The sequence below is a fragment of the Zeus faber genome (assembly GCF_960531495.2).
Source record: "Zeus faber genome assembly, chromosome: 6".
Classification (NCBI taxonomy): domain Eukaryota; kingdom Metazoa; phylum Chordata; class Actinopteri; order Zeiformes; family Zeidae; genus Zeus; species Zeus faber.
In genome coordinates, this window is record NC_137201.1 from 27,467,451 (window position 1) to 27,489,300 (window position 21,850).

Genomic DNA, 21,850 nt, shown 5'->3' on the forward strand with positions numbered 1-21,850 from the left:
CCGGGGCTATTTTAAAGGAATTTGGGAGCGGTATTTTTAGCGTCCTATTTCTCATGATGCTTCAGCAGATAAATGTGTGTCACCAGAAAGGAAATAGGAAAGAGGGACACACATGCACAAAAACACACACATGCACAATTGTTGACACATATTAATGTCGCCATATAACGGTTGAAAATATAAAAAGAAGTGTGTGTCTGTGAGTAGAGGTTTCTGTGTGTTTGTGTGTGTGTGTGTACGTGCGCAAAGATATTCACCTCATAGACATGGAACTGTGACTGGCCTCTAGACATTTCTCTGTAGCTGGTGCTGAACTCTCCGATAAAGTCGTGACTGGAAAATTAAGCACGCATGGTGAGTTTTCCTTCCTGTCTCCAGTTCCAGCTGAAATCCCTTTTTCTGACCCAAGTCATATCTGGCTTCGCCGTGAATATTTGGGTTTCGAAGCGACGCAGTAGGTGTAAAGCACAGCAGCATCCATCGTGACAAATGACGCTTTGGTTTGACAACTTTTAGTTAAATATTATTTACATCAATCGTTCATAAAATAAAGAACAATAATAAACACAGAGAATTTGATGAGCCCTACCCTGGCCTCTCACTGGAATCTACGTAAATCAAGTACGGCCTATTTCGGATTCAGAACAGGACATTTGGTCTTCAGGTGACAGGTTTGCCTTCCTGTACTTCAATCACTTATTCTGCCCAGTAGAATTGTATAAAACTCTTTCTAGACTCACTCTTTCAGAACACTCCAGTAATAGTAAATGTCTTTGTCTCATAAAGTACATTTCTTTCTCACAGAATGTCCCGTCTGAATGAATACGTCTGGTTCCTCACCCTCCGTCTCGGTCCCAGTCATAAACCTCCACTTTAATGCTCCTGTGTGGGGGAGAGAAAAGGGAGCGGGACGGCATCTCATTAAAATAAATTAGCACCACGGATTTAAAGTACACCTCAAAAGCAAGCTGCTCATCTTTGGCAGAGGATGATTCCAGCTCTAAATGGCCAAGTCCCCAGAAAGGACCTGAAGCGGGGAAGTCTAATGGAGAGGATTTAAAACACTTTGGGGAGGAAATCAATGTTTTTCATAACATTAGCTGACACTCCTGGCCATTTTATTTTAATTTTTTTTTTTAACCAATTATAGGAGACTGAATTCATGAAATAAACACAGAAAATCCTAAATAACCAGCATTGCAAGTGAGCTTTAGCATTGACTTAAAGAATAAAGAGTCAAAGCTACGGACAGGAATGTTTTTTGTGGATTTGTTTTCCATGTGTATTATACTTTCCGACGTAAAAATGCTTCATTCGACAGTGTTCAGTGGAGTGTAGTGTCACCGACTTTAAAGACGCTCAAAATCCATATGTTTTCTTCTATGATAAGAGGGCTTTTACCTGATTACTAAGAACAAGCTCAATCTATCTGAAGCTTAAATGAGGTTACTGGACAAGTGACTGACACTAAACGGCAAAGAAGTAAACAAAAGCAAAAGGTTGAATTTAACAATCTATTGGTGTGTTTCTTCAATATTTCTGTGGAAAATTCCATGTTACTAATTACTCAGTTAAGATTCAGCAAGGCCAAAAGCCCAGAGGGAGGTTACGTCCACCAACATGAAAATCACAATAGTCTTTTTTTGCAAGCCAGGCATGCAAAGGATTTATAATCAATACATTTTCTGAAGGTGAATTTTCACTGTACACACATTTATACAGACACTAACATACGTGGTGTAGATTTCCTTTGATTTAAAAAAAATCGTAGTGACAAAAAAAAAAAAAAAAAAGACAGGAACGTCAAAACACTCCCGCAGCTTTTGTTATTCAGGTTTCCGTAAATGTGACCCATGATGTCACCACTCTTCACGACTGCGATTTCATCACAGCGCCGCCTACCTGTCATAGTCGCCGTTACAGAGAGCCCTGACGGGGATTTTAAAGGCTTGCCACACGGGGTCCAAGGTGTTCTTCACCACTTCTGTCTTGTGGCTGATGGTGTACCTGCCACACAGTCAGAGACACATGTTTTAATGGCTGTATACTGTGTGTACACACACACACACACACACACACACACACACACACACACACACACACACACACACACACACACACACACACACACACACACACACACACACACACACACACACACACACACACACACACACACAGCGAGTGAAAGGGGTAAAAACATGTCAATTTGTATGGATATGCATTAACGTCTAACGAAAGGTGTTAATGTGTTAGGAGACACGCTAAGATGTCAACGTAATCATACATGTTATGACATGCGAACAAAAGTCACATTCACTTAAAATTAGTTTGACCTTTGACTGTGCGTGTGTGTGTTGTGCATTGATTGACAGCATCGACGGCTTCTCTCAATCTGCTTATACAACGTACGCATTTTAAGGTGCCGTAACACATTCAAGTGAATGGACACGTTAGATTAGTGATAAACCGACACACGCGCACAAGACTGCGTCCGAGGTTAAAAAGTTAAACGGTCAATGCATCTTGTGAAATCATCATTAAAAGCGACCAGAAGTTTCTGAAACACACACAAAGCATCCACATTGACCCTATGAAAAGGCTTTCTAACACACACAGACACAGACACACACACACACACACACACACACACACACACACACACACACACACACACACACACACACACACACACACACACACACACACACACACACACACACACACACACACACACACACACACACACACACACACCCACACCCACACCCACACCCACACAAACCACTAGATACAACAGAATGTCCACTGTTCAGGGTAATGCTTCTTTTTGATGTGTTTTCTTTGCTGGCAGGGACATGAAAGCATCACGCGGGAGTATTTAGTAAAGCTTGTGATAAAAGGCGACCATTTGCCATTCTTTCCTGCCATGAAAAGAATCAAATGAATGTTGTGTTTCTGTGTCGCTGGGTCATACCGCCGCCGGGGCCCCGCGACTCAACATTTAGACTTCTTCAATAAATACCCAGCTGCATAAAAAGGGAACGTGTTGTTTAAGTCGTCTTGAATAGAACACGTCTGCGGGGCAGAGAAACTCACACGGTTTTCCTTTAACTCTATCGACGCCACTCTTTCTTTCCCTCCGCTCCTTCCATTTCCCCCCCTCTCAATGCTCCACTTTTCGTCCCCACTCATCCTCCGGGCTTTCTTTGTTGACGGCTGGACGCTATAAGTCATATATATGCGGAGGATTATGGATGGCCATTATGCAACATCTAGGGAGCTAGTTAAGCTCTTATATCGACCGCATGGCGGCTTTTTTGGAGCGTGAAACAATCTCACTCTGTGTCTGTGTGCATCAGGCTTGTTTTTTAACACGTGCGTGGAAAAGTCACCGAAACAGAAATAGCTTGCTGTTTGTTTTTTTTTGTTTTTTTTGTCAAATTCATTAGAGCCACGTTCCCACAGAGCACGACGGAATCTCTCGCCAACTTACGATCCGTCTTCATTACTGCGGTAAAAGACGAGGAAAGGATCCGATTTGCCAAAAAAGTCCTTCTTATCCAGCTTGTTTCCGCAGAACTGCAGCATCACAGACTCCTAGAGAGCAGAGAAACCTAGGGTTACAAGTCAGAGGCAGTCCAGGCAAAAACAGAGGCCACGTGATGTAACAGAAATCCTCCACACATTTAAACATTTGGTTGACAATGATGTATAATATAATAATAATATGATAATGTATGTCATATATTTAAGAATGATAAGTACGCTATTGCCACGTGTCTTTTGAGGAAATTGTTGCAACAAATTTCGTCGCAACTTCTCATACTATTACAATCGCATCTCTTGCTTTTTCATGTATCAAACCAAGAGACATCAAACCCCATACATTTTGTGATTCTGATTCTGATTTTCTAATTCCTTGAAATGATAGAGCAGACCACTGAATTACAGAAATTTACTTCACAAGTCAGGTCACAAGGTCTAAAGGATGATGCTCCAATGATCTATCTCCACTATTATCCATCCCCCTCTACTTTGTCTTACAAACAAGTTACTATGAATTAGAATAAGAAACGCATTTTCAACATTTACCATATGTTTGAATATTTAAAAGTGTATGAGGCAATCATGACTGGCATGTGCAAGCCAGTTTTGCTAGGTTCTCCTCATTATCGGACCAATGCGTCAAAACAACAATCAAGATGTTTGGAAAACATAAGGCATCCCTCACCCTGCAGTTGCTCAGTTCCTCTGCTCTCACTATGATGGTGCCACATTTCTTCCCTGGGATTCCCCTGGAAACACGGAAACACTTTGATGGGTTGGTGGGTTGAACACAAGAAAAAACTACCACAACTACTACTTCTTCCAAAGTACTTCTGAGCAAGTCACCAAACCCAGTGTGGATGCCAGGTCAGTGGTTGTTCATGTTGCCATTGTGATATTCACCGTCAAAGGTGCTTATATGCGGAAGAACTTCTCTTCCGTTCTCTGGCAGAACACTGCCAGAGAACGTAAAAATAACTTACAGTTAAAAAAATCAACCTAAATTGCTTAATACCTTTATTTCCTTATACATTACATGAACATAGCAATATTTGTTGCATTTATTGTATGATTGCTTGAAATGCCCTAACTTCAACAAACACTTATTTGCACCGTGGCTTATTGTAATGTCTCACAAAACGGTCAGCTGCATAACCCAAAAAGTCAAATCAAGGAACTCGTAGACAAAATTGTCCTTTTAGTCTGCCTTACTGGAAAGGCGATGCTTGGGAAAAAAAATAAAATAAATACTTTAAAACACTGCAAGAAAATAACCTTAGATGAATGTTAACACATCCACTGACATTTCATTTCCAATGTTTGTTTACATACTGGGCCGGTGAAGCATGACATCCAGGGCCAAGGGAGGGTGTCCACTAAAAATAGACCAAGTGAATGCCATGGACCCCAGGCCTGCTTCAGAATGGGGAAGGGCAGAGATAATTTAATTTGGCTAAGTAGAGTTCAGTGAGAAGGATGGAGAGAGAGAATATGTGAGGTGCAATCAATGGTAAATTCGGTGGATGTTAGCGTTTGAACCCGCTGCTATCGCCTGAGACATTAGGAAACCTTTGATCGTTACATAGCCACTCGCGGAAATTAACTCGCTGCTGTGGTGAACACGGAATTCACAGAGTGATCCGCAGATGGAATAATGGTCTAGGTAACTGGGGCCCAGGATCAGAGTGGCTGCATGCCCGTTGCTCGTTGGTTGGGCTAATGAGCAGCAGGTAAAACCCCCTATCCCCACACACACTCAGGAGTGGACCCCTTGTCATGAAACGTGTCCATCTGCTCCTGGCCTTATTCCAACCAGCCCACTCCCTACAATAAACTGTGTGTCAAAAACCCTGGCGTCGTGTCTCTGTGCCGGAGGTCCCTGAAAACGCCACTCGGGTGCCGTGTGGTAGGTAAAACCGCCACACTGGCGCCTGAACAGGGACTTTCCGGCACAGGGAAGGGACACAGCAGCAGCCCTCTCCCGACCGGCAGCAGCAGCACCCAGGGTGTCCGGCTGAGGACCGAGGGAGAAGCAGCTGCAGCAACCACCACAGGTAACCGCTGGCAGCTAGCTACTCTGCCCAGCAGCCAAGCCACCCCTCCAAGCAGCCCCTGCAATAGCCAAGTCCGGCCACGCCTTCACCAGCCAGAACAGCAGCCCCGAAGCCCCATGCTCCGGAAGGGAGGAGAGGGGAGTCTGTCGGCACCCTGGGGTAAGGAAGCCAGCGGACCGTGCCGCTCCGGGGAACCAGGTCCCCAGGAAGGGGACCAGTTCTGTTTTGTTGGACTTTTTTGTTGCTTTGAGGTATGGGAACCGTTTCAGAATCCAGTGTTCTATTTATTTACCTAAACTTAAAATTGTTGGTTGGTCGAACGAGCAACAGGTCAAAGTCCCATCCCCCCACACACACTCAGGAGAGGAGCCCTTGTCATGACATGTCCATCGGCTCCTGGGCTTATTCCAACTAGCTCACGTTCTACAATAAACTGTGTGTCTGAAACCACATCATGAGCATAGAAATCTTTACAACACACTTTGCAAATTTACAATCTTAAATTTAGCAAGTACGGCAAATTAAAAAAATATATCAGCCTACTATTCACTGCAGCCATAGGCAAAAATGACTTGAAATAATGAATTAATACAATGCAAGTAGTGTACATATCGCATGTATTTATTCACGGTATCATGTAGCAATGAGGGAATAGACTGATAATGATGCGACAAGGAATTCAGAGCCATCAAAATGATATCAGAATTTCAACAAAAGTCGTGCAGACTTTGGTGAAAATCTTAGCAAATAACAAAAATAAAAAACATGGCATATTCAGAGATGCATGTCAAATATAAGAATCAACAGAACTAGACGCAAACATCAAGAAAGAATCACATTAGATTCAGCAAGTTCAGTCAGTTTTTTGAGAGGTAAATTACATAATATTGTACAAATACCCAAAATAACTGGATAGTCTATGAGCTGGCATAAAGATTACCTTCAGTAAAAAACAAAGGGATGTCAGAAGACACTGCTTTCTACTGTAAGAAGGCAAATAACAAGGAGTCCTCCCATTACAAGCCGTGTATTCACTCCTTCAATCTGGAAGGCTGCCAGAACCCTGAAACTCTGCAAACGACAATACAAATTAATTTGCATGCATTGTATTGAGTCTGTCATTGACTGTGTGTTATTGATCCCATCAAGAACAAGTACATTTTTTTTTTAAATAACATTTTTCATACATGCCAATGTCTCTTCTGATTTGTGTTTCTGACGGAGCTGACGCGACTGGTGGAGGGCAGCGGGCCAAGCCTCTTGGGAACATCAAGGCAGAAAGTTCATCTAATTGAAGCTTCTCCTCAGGGGGAGGTTCAGACTCATCCTGGACATCTTGGATCGTCTCATTGAGAGCACCGACAGGACTTTTTTTTTGTCTGTTGGACAGTGCTGCACCAAACTACGGGTAAAATTGATGTTAATAATAGTGAGGGGCGAATTCACAAAGTAATGGATTGCAGCCCCTAATAGCACCATTTATTGCGCATGTATTGCGGCCGCTATCTGCGCCGTCTTAGCGTCCAATTCACAAAAGATATTGCGCCAATGATATACCGGCGCAAACACGCCAACTAAGCTTTTCTGCTGAGTGCAATTTGTTGTTTTGCGTCTGGTCGCAGTCTCCATTCAGAAGTCATTACGCTTTCACCCCACTGCTGTACACTTGCCTGTTTTACGAATTATCAGTCCTAAATAAATATAAAACTTAAAATAATTGTCGGACAGTATTTAACTTGATTTTGAGTGTTTAATGATAATGTCAAATTGTAAGGAAATCCTTGGAGGTGCTGCGCCGGTGCTGTGCCAAATCCTGACGGGGGGGATTTAAAATAATGAAGTGTCCGGCGGGGGGGGTGGGGCGGGAAGACCCGGGGTGGGGGACGAGGGGTTGGGGGAACCCAGGTTTTACTTAGTATTTTTAGGTTTATGTGCAGGGACTATAAAACAATTGAATAGTATGAGTAAATCTATAGTAAAACTTACTCTTCACACACAGTTAATTGATTACATGAATAAGATAAGTATATATAGATTTTTTTACTTTAGAAATTCTAGTTCTCACTGGATCTTAATATTACAATGTAGAAATGATGACAGTTGATTTAATATAATGTACAAAGTTCCGGGCTGCTGCACGTGAAAGGTCGCGGCCAGCGGAGCTGTCCATGGTCCTGCAGGTTTGATGCCATCTGTTGTTCAATTTTGGTCACGTTATCGCTATTCTCTATAACTTTTAGCTGTTTTTTTTTCAATATCCTTTGGGTTTAAAAGGAATTATTGAACTGTTTGTGAATTAGCCCCTATGTGTATTATTAACATAAATTTGCATTGAGCAAAACATTGATTATGCAAATGACTGCTACATTGCTTCATCAGAACAGTAAATTAGCCAAAGTTAGTTCTGGTTATCCTCTCTTATGTAAGCAATGTATTTGCTGTTGCTCATTCAAATTTACTTTTCCTAAATAAAGCTAAACTTTTGAGCCCTGTATGAGCTCCTTTGCAGAGTGTATCTTCAAGTATCTATTATTCCGGACTAATGTTAACTACTAGTTCCAAAAAAACAGCCATTCTGACTCTGTATCTCCACCGCAGTATCTTTACCCAAAGGTACATTTATTATTATTTTTTTTTACAATTCTCAGCAGCGCTGTGGCCTCTGCTCATACAACACAAAGACTAAACAGAAAATTCTGAAGGGCTCACAAGTTAAAAACTGATTTACAGCTACAAAGTACACAGTTAGAATCTAACTAGATAGTTAGAATGACTACAAGAAGAAAGATAAACTGGATTTCGATACTTACGCAACCAGATGGAAGAAAGACACGTTTTCGTCAAGTTTCTATGATTAGACTCATGGACCTCGAGTCCCTTCGCCGTCTCGCAAAGTTGTTCTCCCGTCATTTGGGTTTTGTGCCACAATTTGGTTGCTTTCATGACCGGACCTTGTGGTTCATCTCAGCCCTTTGTTTCGGTGTCAGCCACACTTGCCTTGAGTTGGCTACAGTATGAATGCTCTTATAATGTATGCAGGGGTGAACTGTGGAATTTGGGAAGCGGGTGGACCCTGATTAAATGTTTAGGAAAACCTATTGAAGTAATTGGTTCAAACATCTGGTGCAACCTTCATGTATCATGACGCACGTTGGGAACACACGGTTCAGTTATCAGCACAACTACTTAGTGAGTTTGATTCCCGAAGGTTCACGAAGAAAACTATGGTGGCAAGGGAGCGCCCTCAACACGTTCTTATTGTTATTATTACATTATCAAAATTATTTGAGCTTATTGTGACAATTACGTAGAATCATCATTATTGCACAATCCTAATTTTCCATCCAAATTTAAGGGGAATTCAAAACCAATATTGAAATGTGAATTAGATTAATTTAAATAGATTTTTATGCTCCTATGTTCAATGTTTACTTTTTTATAAGGTGAGCATGTATTATTACACTATTATAAGTTTATTCTAGGATTGTGACATAAAAAATGGTTAGCTGAAATTATGTATGGGACGACAAATTGTCAGCTACACAGACCTACTGAAGAAAATATAAAAAAATAAAGAAAGACATGAATAAACCAAACACACTGCGACGTGCACACGCACACACCCTGGGATTTGAAGCATGGTGAATGAGTTCTCGCCGAGGTGATTATGTAACTCGGCGACAGCGGCACATTCTTACATCATACTTCCTGTGTGTCATTCTTCAGCCGACCCGTTCAGCTCCGGACACTCATCGATTCTGCCACATGCACGCTGACACAGGGCCGCACAAACGCGGAGTGGAGACGAAACGGGCACACGGACCCTCTCGTTCATTTCCCATTCTCTCCGACGCCCGGAGACCCACCCCCTCGACTGACTGTACCAGTACCCAGACCACTTCCTTGAAGTAAAAGTACCAATACCCTGACGCAAAATCACTCTTGTGAAAGCCATTACTACAGTAAAAGTATATACGCACTTGATATTAAATGTACTTAAAGTATTAAAAGTAACAATCATTTTCATAATACATTTTCATATCCAGGGGTCTAAGATAAGGGACTGTGCAATCTGATTGGTGCAGTGGATTTGTTCCTCTTCTTTGGCTCAATTTTGATATATATCTATAAATATAAATTCAGATTTTTTTTTTTTTAAACTCAAGTGACTCAACCGTGCTAAACATGTCGTAAAAAAGTATAGAAAGCGAACTCGTCTTGAAATGTAGCCGAATAAAGCGACTTGAAAAATGTACTTAAACAGCCGTCAGGAACACTAGAAAGCCAGGCTGCTCATCAAGGGAGACAACAACAAAACATTCTTAACAACAAAACCCCCCCCCAGAAAAAAAAAAAGCGAAAAGCTTCACTACGTTGCAGCTTTTTTTTTTTTTTATCCGCCTCAGACGCAAGGATGAGGCAACCCACGTAAACCTGACAACAGGATACGCGATATCCTTTGTCTTATCGGGCCAATTAAAGGAGTATTCGCAGCCGAGCTGTCATGTTGTCGGCGGAGCGTGTATTTCTTCCTGCTTTGGTAGACGTGTGATGAGGTAGGAGCTGCTGAAGGGAGGTCATCACTGACATCTTCCCTTTGGGTGTGCTGTCCCTTTCCACCGCACACTATTTACCATCTCAGCCTGTTTACAGTCTGCCATCAGTGCTGCCGCCGCCGCCGCTTCACTATTCATCTAATTTGGCCGACGGAGACACTGCGTGTTCTCATCATCAGAATCCCGGCTCATTTTCATATCCTGCTTCATTTGAATCTGCACGCAGGGTGTCGAGACCAAGTGGGTGAAAAGAAAAACACACACATGCCAGTCGGGCTGCGCAATAGAGCCAATATATCGCTTTCACGTCACTCAACAACGGTTTCCTTTGTTTCACATTATCATCTGGGGAATTGGGATGTGTGAATATTTGGATTTTCAAAATACAAATATTGCACTTTAATAGGTTGTTCGATCCCCCCCCCCCCCACAATTATATTCCCATTCCATTTCACTGTCAGCCCTTTCTCTTAGTTTTATTTCAGGGGACGGGAAACAAAAATATCAATAGTACTGAAAAGACATGCTCTTTTAAAACTAGTGTACTATTATTGTAAAGAGTAATCCTAACCACAGAAATTAAACTCTAGAAGCAGGACATAATGTGTGTGTATGTAAGTGTGTGTGCTGCTATTAGGTACTTACGTCAAGGATTTGTCCAAGCGGCTACCCAGAGATCCAACTACCTCCCCTAGGGTACAGAACGTCTGACCCAAGAAGTCCTGTACACACACACACACACACACACACACACACACACACACACACACACACACAATAAGTGTACTCATTAGACACGTACAGGAGTATTATAAACTTTCGACACTATCCTATGGTAGTCCGAGCTAGAGCGGAGTGCCATTTCAAACCAAAGGCGGAACAAAAAGGGAGAGAAGCCCTTGTTTTTGACTGCATGGTGGCCGCATGGACAGGAATACTCTTGGCGACCAGAGGCCCTGGGCGGCTGAAAAAGCAATGAGAGATATGGGGGTAGGGGTGGCTGTTCTAAAGTCTGTTTGTGCAGGCACGGCTTCAGTTTTCACACCACCAGATTGTGCATGAATAAATATGTTTATGTGTCTGTGTGTGTGTGTGTGTGTGTGTGTGTGTGTTTGAGTGTGTCATGGAGAGTGTGTGAGACAGAGAATAAGTGTGCACGTGTGCACGCGTGTGTGTGTGTGTGTGTGTGTGTGTGTGTGTGTGTGTGTGTGTGTGTGTGTGCGTGCGTGCGTGCGTGCGTGCGTGCGTGCGTGTGTTGGTGTGCGCGTGCATGTATGTTTAAGCATTTGACAGATGAGCTGTGTTGGGTCCGGCGGGCAGAAAGCTGCTCTGAAGATCTTTGCCGGTGCTGAGCAGATTCCTCCTCAGCCGGAGTCTCACAACCCAGAGGGACGACAGAAAGGCTCCGGCTTCTCCTCCGTGAGAAGCGCGGAAGCTAGCGAGGAGCAGCGCAGCACAAAGCCAACCCTAGCATCCACGGCATCTTAGGCACAGTGGTGCCATGAGAAATGGAGGTTAAGAGGGGATTCTTCAAGAAGAAAGGATCCCTGTGATAGTGTCCAAACAGCCCATTTGGGATTAGCTCAAGTCCTACTTTACTTCTTGTTTGTACTCAGTCGCTGGGCCACAGGCCAAGTAGCATGGCTTTGATTTTTAGGAGCTTCGGTAAGATCTGATTAATTAATAGTAAAAGTAGGGCATTGTAAAAAAAAAAAGTTGGCGGAATTCAGGTCTGATTTTGGCGCCTTGTTAACAATTGAAAACAAAGATTTACGATATGAGATCGCTTGTTGTGAAATAGGGATAAAACAGATGAAAAAGTGACATCAATCCGATGGAAAGCAGGATACACAGAGTTTAATTGGATGCCTCTGAACTCACTACCTCTACATACCAACCACACACATCTTCCCCCGTGGGCATACGCAGGAGGAGGATATATGAAGCATATAAAAAACATCTGCCGCTATGGGAGGAGGACGCCACCTTTAGGCGCCGGCGCTATTAGTCCCATGAGAGCTACTGTACTTCTATGCATTTTCCTCCTTATCTATAGGCCAGCAAGTGGGGACCGACATGCATGGACAATGGAGCCATCACTGCGTGCCAGATCTCCAATCCCCCACATTCGTGACAACGACAGGATGCATCCAAGCGTCCGCAGCCTTCATGCTGAGAGTGAGTCGTCGTGCTCACATCGCTCAATGCTCTAAGTGTAAGCCCAGGGGCGGGATGTACTTGGGGCTGGAGCCGGGGATGAGGAAGAAGGATAGGGATGAGGAGGAAGCAGGGTAGGTGAACGGAGATGGAGCCGAGGAAAAACTCACGGGGACCAGAGCAGTGGATGAGGATTATGTAACGATAGGCATCGGAAGTGGGATTGGGGAAGGGCATGAGGCGCTGTATGTACTGTGGGTGTTGGCGATTTAGTTGAACATGGACCATGGACGGCGTGGCACAAGGACTGAAGCCTCTTGTTGAGGCTAGGCAGGGGCTGGGAATTGAGGACAAAAATTGGGGAGATATGCACATCACATGGTCATTTCCAAGAAGCAACCTTAGTAGGATATCAAAATGATTCATGCCGCTTAAGGACAAATTAAATGACATGGTCTATATATGAATAAAATATGACATAATAAATAATATAACAAGCCTCAAATTTTATATTGGAAAATAATATAGAGATCCGAGGCTGACATAAAGGGCACCTAGAAAGGCGGGGTAGGCTCGGCCCGGGGCTCAGGAGACAGACAGTCAGACAGATATGGGTCTGAGAAAGACTTTGGGACGGCGGGAGTCACCCTGACCAGGTCGCTGGCTGTCAGGCTGCGAGCCCGTCTGGCTGCGAGCTGCCTCCTCACCACCTGGCCAAGTGTCAATGACACGGCCCGGTCTGCAGCTCTACTACAGCTTCACGTGACTTGAAAAAATATAGAAACACTGAATACAAGGCAATATAATGTGATGAATATGAGACCAGCCATGTTAGAAAGCCAAGGCTATCAATATGTAATAGCAGCCACTATAATTCGGAGGCGTTTATGAATTTTGCCAATCTTTAGAATTGAAACACAAATGTTTTGAAGAAATGCTCTTCATACCCAAAATGTGCATGTGAGGGCCCCCCCCCCACGCTTTCTTTTCTGACCATCACTCCAAATTGAAGATCGGAAAGTTCCATCCCAAAGTAAACCTTTATTAGATATCTAATGTCACGCTCACTAGTAGTTATGTTGATACACATGAGACATACACGTACACGGGTGGACAATCCTTTCCCTTTCATACTCTGTGTGCTCCAGCACAGATTAAACAGAGGGAACAAAACTTTTCTGCCCCAATAGCCGACGCATAACCATGTCCATTGGATCACGCAGACAGATGTGTACAAAATACATGTGCACATGGGCACAAGCTATTTGGCGTTTTGCCACATATTCCCACATTCCAATTGTGAATATTCACATTGAATCAAACACTTGTTGCACCACGTCAAAAAGACGTTTGGCTATTACATCACGAAACAGTGGCTTCATAAAGAGAAGTGCACTTACGTGCTTGGACAGGTTGTCACTCTTGCAGTCCAAGTCATACCTGCAGAGATCAAGAAAGAGAGAACCATTTATGAGATCAAGGTTGTAGGAGTTGTTGGAGATGAGGAAGGCAATCCCTTGTTTAAAACAATTTCCAGCAAAAGCCCATTGCATGCACTTATTCAAATGCATGCGGAACTGGTGGAGGGCAATGCCAAGTTTTAAAATGTCGACAATTCATTTTTATCTCTTTGTTTAGCTAATATGTGTGAACGCTGGTGAAGGAGGACTTGGTTGGATGATCAGATTTCAGGCAAAAGGTCAAAATATTTATATTCACAGCAACATGCTAGTACAATTGTACACGCGCACGCACGCACACACACAGACACACACACAGAGACTCAGCACACACACAAAGTAATGTGCATTTTATAGTGCCAAGAACATTATAGTATCGGATTATTATATAATGTATTGTATATGAATGTGTGTTCTGGAAAGCGTTCTGAAATAACTGTTGTGGATCTAGTGTGGTGCAGCACCACAGTTTGATTTTTTATATATATATATATGTATATATATATATATATATACACACATATATATACACACACACACACACACACACACATACATACATATACATGTATTATGCTGTAAATCTAGGGGGTCAGTCTACACAGCATATTGGGACAATATTGACCAACAACCATGATTGAGAACCTAAGAAAAATACCACTACATTACATACTAAGGGGGTAGAGATACTTCAACCCAAAAGCCATGAGAGCAGTGATGGCACACAGGCAGCGCCATCCACCTGTTTCTGCTACTGCAATCTCAAGAGGACAATTTGTCTCTCTTCATTTACCTCCACCGACCTGCTAGATTCCTGGGTGTCCCAGCTGTATGCGTGTGGAGTGTGTGCCCATGCGAGCGGCGAAGGTGTGTAAATGAAACAGCCCGAACGTTCCTCACTAAAGACAGCATGTCATGTGGAATAAGACGTACACTGATGCACTGCCTCACACACCGTCTCTCAGACACCGTGTTTCAGACACCACCTCGGAGACGCTGTGTCCGGGGAGCGTGCTGCATCCAACATGGCATGCTCGCATAATATTAGGTAGGTCAAGTTAGTATGTTTTAGCAAACGCTGGACGCGACTCTGGCAAGCGTATCCCACAATGCATTGTAAAAATGCGACTTCAAGATTCAAGAGGTTAATTTGTCACACACATATACATACGTTCATACCTACAGTATATGCAGTGAAATGTCTTAAGGGCATGGCCAGTACGGGGGGAACGAACCCCCAATCTTGGCGGTATCAGCACCACTTGCTACCACAACAACAACCAATATCAAGGGGACGGCGGGTCAGTCCAAATCAGCAGGCAGCACCGTTTAAAAACTTGACAGGAAGCTGATGGCCGCTATACTGTATGCCAAACTAGTATGTCCAAAAAGCCATTGTTCTTTTTCACCAAGGTACTCTGCTACACTGGCTGAACGATCGTCAGCGTGATAGGAACACACCGCACTTTTGCAACGTGCCGGCGGCAGGATACACAGGTGCGCTTGATGTCCTATTCTCTACTCGCCTCGGTCACCCTCAAATGTTCATGAATGATTAATTTAATCGCATTTAACAAGTAGAGGGGGAGGGGAGGAGAGGGAGAGAGATTACAAAAAAATGAACCAAATGCACATACGTAAATGTGCCATGTATTCGGCTCCGCACTCACACACACAAACTCACGCTCTTGCGAGAGATGAGGTTCTCTGCAACCGTGAGCGTATCTTTGTTTGTGCAACCATTGGCGTGTGTATGATTGTGGGATTATCGTGTGTTTGAAATGGCAAAAATCATCCCACAAACTGGAGCAGAGGTCAGGTTTGTGTAGACCCTGTGCAGTTCTGTACCTTTCTCTGCGGCCATACTAGGGGGAAAGGCTGCTGGGAAAAGCTGAATAGAGCCATGATGACTAATCATGGCGAAAAAGTTAAGGAAGACAGGCAGAGACGTGACGACCAGACAAACACAGTTGATTGTGACTTCTGAAAGACTGAATGCAACTGGTATAAAACCCTTTGTGATAAGACGGTGTACTTACAGTATAATTTACCAGCACATGTTCCCTGTGCTAATTAGTTTTGACAGGTAACACTGAATGTGTTTTTTTTACTTGTGTCATTGGGAATAAATGTCTATATGGTAGCTGACACAGACACACTAAGTGGACATTTTCTTTGGCCCCTGTCAAAGTTTTAAGTGGCTTCTTTGTTCATGTGCAGGGCGGCATGCGATTTTGGATTTGAAACCCAGTTTGTTCCAAGAGGATGGGGTTCCAAGTTATTAAGCCATGAATGAATGTGTTATATACACGAATCAGCCACAACATTAAAACCACAACTGTCCGGATCGGACCCTTACCCCGACCATCCACATGATGTAGAACAAAACGTGATTCATCAGCCCAGGCCACCTTCTTCCATTGCTCCATGGTCCAGTTCTGACACTCATGTGTGCATTGTAGGAGCTTTCAGAGGTGGACAGGGGTCAACATGGACACTCTGACCGGTCTGCGGCTACACAGCCCCACACACAGCAAACTGTGATGCACTGTGTGTTCTGACACATTTCTATCATAGTAGCATAAACTTTTTCACCAATCTGTGCTACAGTAGCTCTTCTGTGGGACCGGACCAGACGGACTCAACTTCACTCTCCACGCGCATCAATGAGCCAAGGGCGTCCATGGCCCTGTCGCCTGTTCACCAGTTGTCCGTCCTCGGACCACTTTTGGTAGGTACTAACAACTGCATACCGGGAACACCCTACAAGACCTGCTGTTTTGGAGATGCTCTGTCCCAGTCGTCTTGCCATCACAATTTGTCTTAGTGGCTCAGATCCTTACATTTGCCCATTTTTCCTGCTTCCATCACATCAACTTCAAGAACTGACTGTTCACTTGCTGCCTCATATATCCCATCCCTTGACAAATATAGGGAAGCTTTTGTCTGCGGTTTTGAATCCTCTGTTGGTGTACAGTAGAGCATCTTTGATTTAAGCTTATGGGATTTTTTACTCTGTATTTGTCTGTGATTAAGTATTAACGCTGGTACGATTAGGTCAGCGCGTTTCAGTAGAGAAATAGTTGCTGATTGATGGGTGTGGCTTTACATTCTGGTACTTGTACTGATCAGGCACACTGATTGCACAGTGCTGGTTGTAAAGCTAGCCTTGCTTCTCAGTCTGCACTCAAAGACTATGTTTACACAAACCAGTTTATATGATATGATTTTATAACAGCATTCAAACTGGCATTACAAAATTGTATTCAAGGACTTTCAATTTAAGCATTTTTTTATTTTTATTTTCAAGGATATTAACAAATAGAATACATTTTCAATGTGACCTTTATTAATGAAAATATGATATAATCTTAAACGTATTATCTATTATTTATATTAGTATATCTATTAAATATACATTTTATGAATCTATATATCTATTATTCATCTCACTGTCATCTACTATTATAAGTGTCCATTTCCATTTCAAGATCTGCACTCACCGAGTTTGCGTCCTGCATATCATATGAACTTGTCTGATCCTCCGTGATCTACTCCCATTGATTCCTTTGTCACTGCTTAGCGGCCGCCAATCAACTCTAGATCTCCTTGGAGATTAAGCTACTGTTCTTTTCCTTCATGTTAAACACTGAGCCTCACACAGACCTCTCCATTATTATTGAGAACGCCAACTAGACAATCCTCTCCTGCTCGGCCGATTTAAACATGAATGCCTTCTCCCGTATCTTTTCCGTCTGTAACATAAGCAGAATATGCCTGTTCCTCACTAGAGTGGAACCTGTCTTGACCTCCTGTCTGGACCAATGCAAAACGTTCCTGGGCTACCTGCCTTTAGCACCACACCTCCACACCACATCCAGCAGGCTGCCGCCTATCTGGCGTTCAAACAACCTTAATTCTCCCGGGTTACCCCCCTCTGTCGGGATCTCCACAGGCTTCCCATCCCTGCTTGCATCAGTTTTAGCGTGCTGTAATTTAAATGAGATTCTTGCTACTGTCAGAATGGATATACTGTAGCTGTAGCTGTCTATCTTTTGCATGCTTTGAAGACACACAGCTTTGGGATATGCGGACTGAAGGCCCATCTCTTCAGGATATATATCACTTTCAGATAGGGCTCTTCAACTCAGTGGCAGGTTGAGGGCTGAAAGGACTTCTAGGCATGTACAGCGACGGCTTAGTCAAATCCAAAGCGTGAAATGGCTCACGGCTGAGGGACGCTTCACAAGACGAGGACATACACGGACCCATGTATGTCCTCGTCTTGTGAAGCGTCCCTCAGCCGTGAGCCATTTCACAGCAGCTGATACTTTGTAGTGCTGCAGTCTTGCCTGAAGGTATGCAAAGGGTGGTGTGTGATATGGAGGTAATGAGTGCAGGAGCTGGGAGCTACAGTATAAAGACTTCAGGGGCCCCAGTAGACGATATAGACGGTTGGCTGGAGAGGTGCCGGAATAACCACGGGCTCTCAATCTATGAGGGGGATACTCAGTTTTGTGTCTGTGTTTGCGGATTTGATGTTTGTTTGTCCGTGTGTTTGTATGTCATCCTGAGCATTAGAGCAGTAGAATGCCCAAGTGGAGACGTGTGATTGGGCACGGTAGCGTGTATGTGTGTGTGTGTGTGTGTGTGCCCATGTATGTCAGTTTGAGCAGCGGCGCATGAGAACGTCTAAGTACTGACATCAATGTGTGTGTTTGTGTGTGAGTGTTTGTGTGTGTGTGTGTGTGTGTGTGTGTGTTAGGCTATGTATGAGTGTGTGTGGTTGTTTGCGTGTGCGCTTGCTGCCAGCTGCATGTGCACTGTGTGTTTGTGCCACGGAGCCTGGGCGGCCTCGTCCTCGCTGCGAGTGGTCAGAGGGCCATCAGCGCAGAAGACAGTAACCGGGCCTGATGCTTGCCCACTGACAACAAGCCCTGTAGGGAGTCGGCCGAGCTGCAAACACATACTCCATCATTCTCCACCCCCTCTTTACAGCCCAAGTCTCCTGTCTCCCTCGCTCACACACACTGGCTTTTCGCGGCGTGCATGATACGCCAGCACGAGCTCGGTTTACACGACCATGGCACGAGGGGAATACGCACATGACAAGCGCATATGCACATGCACAAATGTGAACGCAAGACGGAGGACTGCACTGAGACGCACACAGTTTGACACCCCATTCGCATAGTTTCCGTAATCAAAAAAAGAAAGAAAAAGAAAAAAAGAAAACCAAATCCTCACACGAAAACTACATCAAGCACACTCACAAACACACACACACACACACACACCTGCCTACATACACTGTCCCTGACAAAATACTAAAAACTGGTTGGCACACACAAAAAAGGCCGAGAGTTAATGTCAAGGAGTTGACCTTAACTCTGTTAAGGGGCCAACAACTACACACACAAAACAAAGATCCATATTTCATCAGGTATCATCGGGTAGCACAGCAAAGATGCAAAAAGTAATAATTAAGAAATACATCATAAAATGTTGATTACTGTACATGTAAGTATAACAGAAATGTGTCCTGGGGAGTAAGGGTGCTCTGATCAATCGGCCACTGATCGTGATCGGCCGATATTCGTTCTAAATAGTGTGTTCGTGATCAGTACAAAGGCCGACCAGAACAGCCAATCAGATGATCCAAAACACGCAAGACAATTTCTCTTCCCCGTTGTGCAAGGCAGTGTTTCCCATACATAGACTTATTTGTCAATATTTGACAATATCAACATTGAGTGCTACAAATCAATTGAAATTTTTTATTTACTATTTAAACTAAAATCTTAGTAGAGCTGCACACAGCGCAAAGCCTCTTTCTCTGTCTCTCTCTGTCTGTCTCTCTCTCTCTGTGTCTGTCTCTCTCTCTCTCTCTCTGAACGATCCGAACCGGTGCACGTTCTGCCTGTGACCGGGAAGGGCCTGTGTCATTGGCTGTTTATGAGTAAACTAATTCCGAGTTGTTTGAATGAGAAAAATCTTTCCAGAATAACGTTATTCCTCACTCGCAAAGGGAGTGTGGTGCCGTGGGCAGCGAACACCCGACACTTACATTTCAAGTCGTAACCTTTGATTGGAATTGCATTGGTGTGGTGATGAAAACATAATTAACAAAAGGAATTAACAATCAGACTTTGTGGAAAAATCTGTTCAGAATTACGTGTGGGACCTTAATGAATGAATGCACTGAAGTGTAGGCTGGGGGGCTGGGGGCCGGGGGCTGGGGGCTGGGAGGGGACACTTACGCAGAGGGCGTCAGTTGAGTAGGCGGTCCTTCAATGGGGCCCAGGACACATTTGCGTTTACACCGCTAACAGAATGCGGCCCTATGTGGCCCAGACCACCACTGAGTGTGGTCTGAGCGATGGGATCTCAAACCGCATTGAGGACGCATTGGGTGCGCTTACACCTGGCATCAGAGCTGTCCACTTGTGATCGGATCACCAGAGATGCACGTTAGTGCCCGGCGTAAACGGGGTCTAAATGCAAAGCTGGGCCCCTCACGCTTGAGAGAGAGAGAGAGAGGGGATTATGTTGCACATGTTGCCTGACACAAAATAAAAATAAATAAATTCATCATAATTTCTCATCTCTTCATTTTAATACTTAATATTCAATGCCGTTAAGAATAGTTAAATAAATAATGCTACACAATAAATACAGGGCTTCAATTAGACCCCGCGATCAGTATACTGCTTCCAGTGATCGGTGATTGGTGATCGGCCCCAAAAACCCTGATCGGAGCACCCTTACCGGGGAGTTTGCCTTTACATGAAATATGACTTCCACCGATCTTCAAAGCTGTAATAAATGTCTATTTCACACTGATGTTGACAAAAAGCGATGGCGTTCTTGGGATGTATTTTACCTTTGGTCAGCTTACTGTCTGTTATGGCAAACGGGACTAAATGTCTCAGTTGTTCCGTTTTTTTTTAGGCTTTGGGCTGATTTGATCCAGTTTGAAAGCATGTCGGACTACAGTACATGCAGTACAGCTCACTTTGATCGAACGCGTGCGCTTATCACCTGTTTGTGTCATTCTATAATATTGTGCACAATGTACAATGGACATAAAAATGATGAAAATAGACGATAAAGTATCGTCTATTTATAAAGAATCTTAACTTCATAATGACCTCTATCAAGTCTGTCGATCCATCAGCCCTTAAACTCTGGACATACATGATTTTATGTTTGCCAACTGGTCTCTAATAATATCATCTTTTAATGGCGTAAACTGTGTTGTTTGTTTCCTTGTCAGTTTGATTGTTTTAAAGCTTTTAATATTTTTTTGAAAGGTGGTATATAAATAAAGCTTAAGATACTTCATGTACCCACACTTTACTTATTAAATAAAAGAGCATGAAAACAAGCTAAAAGCATGAGTTTTCCCTTCTGCTTTAAATCAAACTGAACTGACATAGAGAAATGCTTCCAAGCATTTGATATAAATTTAATAACTGCCTCACAGCTTTTGTTTAAAGACGTGTGATTGGACCAGAAATGCTGGGAGAAAAAGGCAGCGTAAAAAGTTTGAAGTATATAAAAAATGGAGAAGACCTACATCCCGCTCCATGCAGCACATGAATATTTCAGTCTTTGCTCAACTTTTCTCCACACAGGAAAGCACTCACACTCCCGAATCCCCCCCAGCACCCACCCCCACCCCCCAACATCCCACACACCCCAAACACACACACACACACACACACACACACACACACACACACACACACACACACACACACACACACACACACACAAACACACACACACGCACACACGCACAAACACATACACAAACACACAAACACACAAACACACAAACACACACCATAACACGCATAGGTCTAACTCACAGGTCAAAGCGTAGATTCTGTCTCTCCTCAAAGAAGTAATCCAGGATGAACTTGCGAACAAAGTCTGGGTTCAGGGTGTTGTCTATGACCTCCGTTCTGCCGAACTACAAGGAGAAAGAGAGATGAAAAATGGGGTACTTTATTTAGTAAAATATATGATGTATTGCACAAAAACAATATATATACAGTATATATAAATA

General features: G+C 43.5%; 1 protein-coding gene across 1 annotated transcript in view; it reads right to left on the minus strand.

The window, feature by feature from the left end:
* The window catches only part of LOC307231527 (copine-8-like), a gene marked incomplete at both ends in the record, with an annotated part of 54,877 nt that overhangs the window by 16,276 nt on the left and 16,751 nt on the right, over positions 1–21,850 (minus strand). Inside the window, 8 exons of the mRNA XM_080002278.1 lie at positions 258–333; positions 841–882; positions 1,903–2,007; positions 3,497–3,600; positions 4,235–4,298; positions 10,805–10,881; positions 13,717–13,756; positions 21,651–21,754. Coding sequence (XP_079858404.1) covers positions 258–333; positions 841–882; positions 1,903–2,007; positions 3,497–3,600; positions 4,235–4,298; positions 10,805–10,881; positions 13,717–13,756; positions 21,651–21,754 — 612 coding nt within the window. The remainder of the gene's footprint in view (positions 1–257; positions 334–840; positions 883–1,902; positions 2,008–3,496; positions 3,601–4,234; positions 4,299–10,804; positions 10,882–13,716; positions 13,757–21,650; positions 21,755–21,850) is intronic.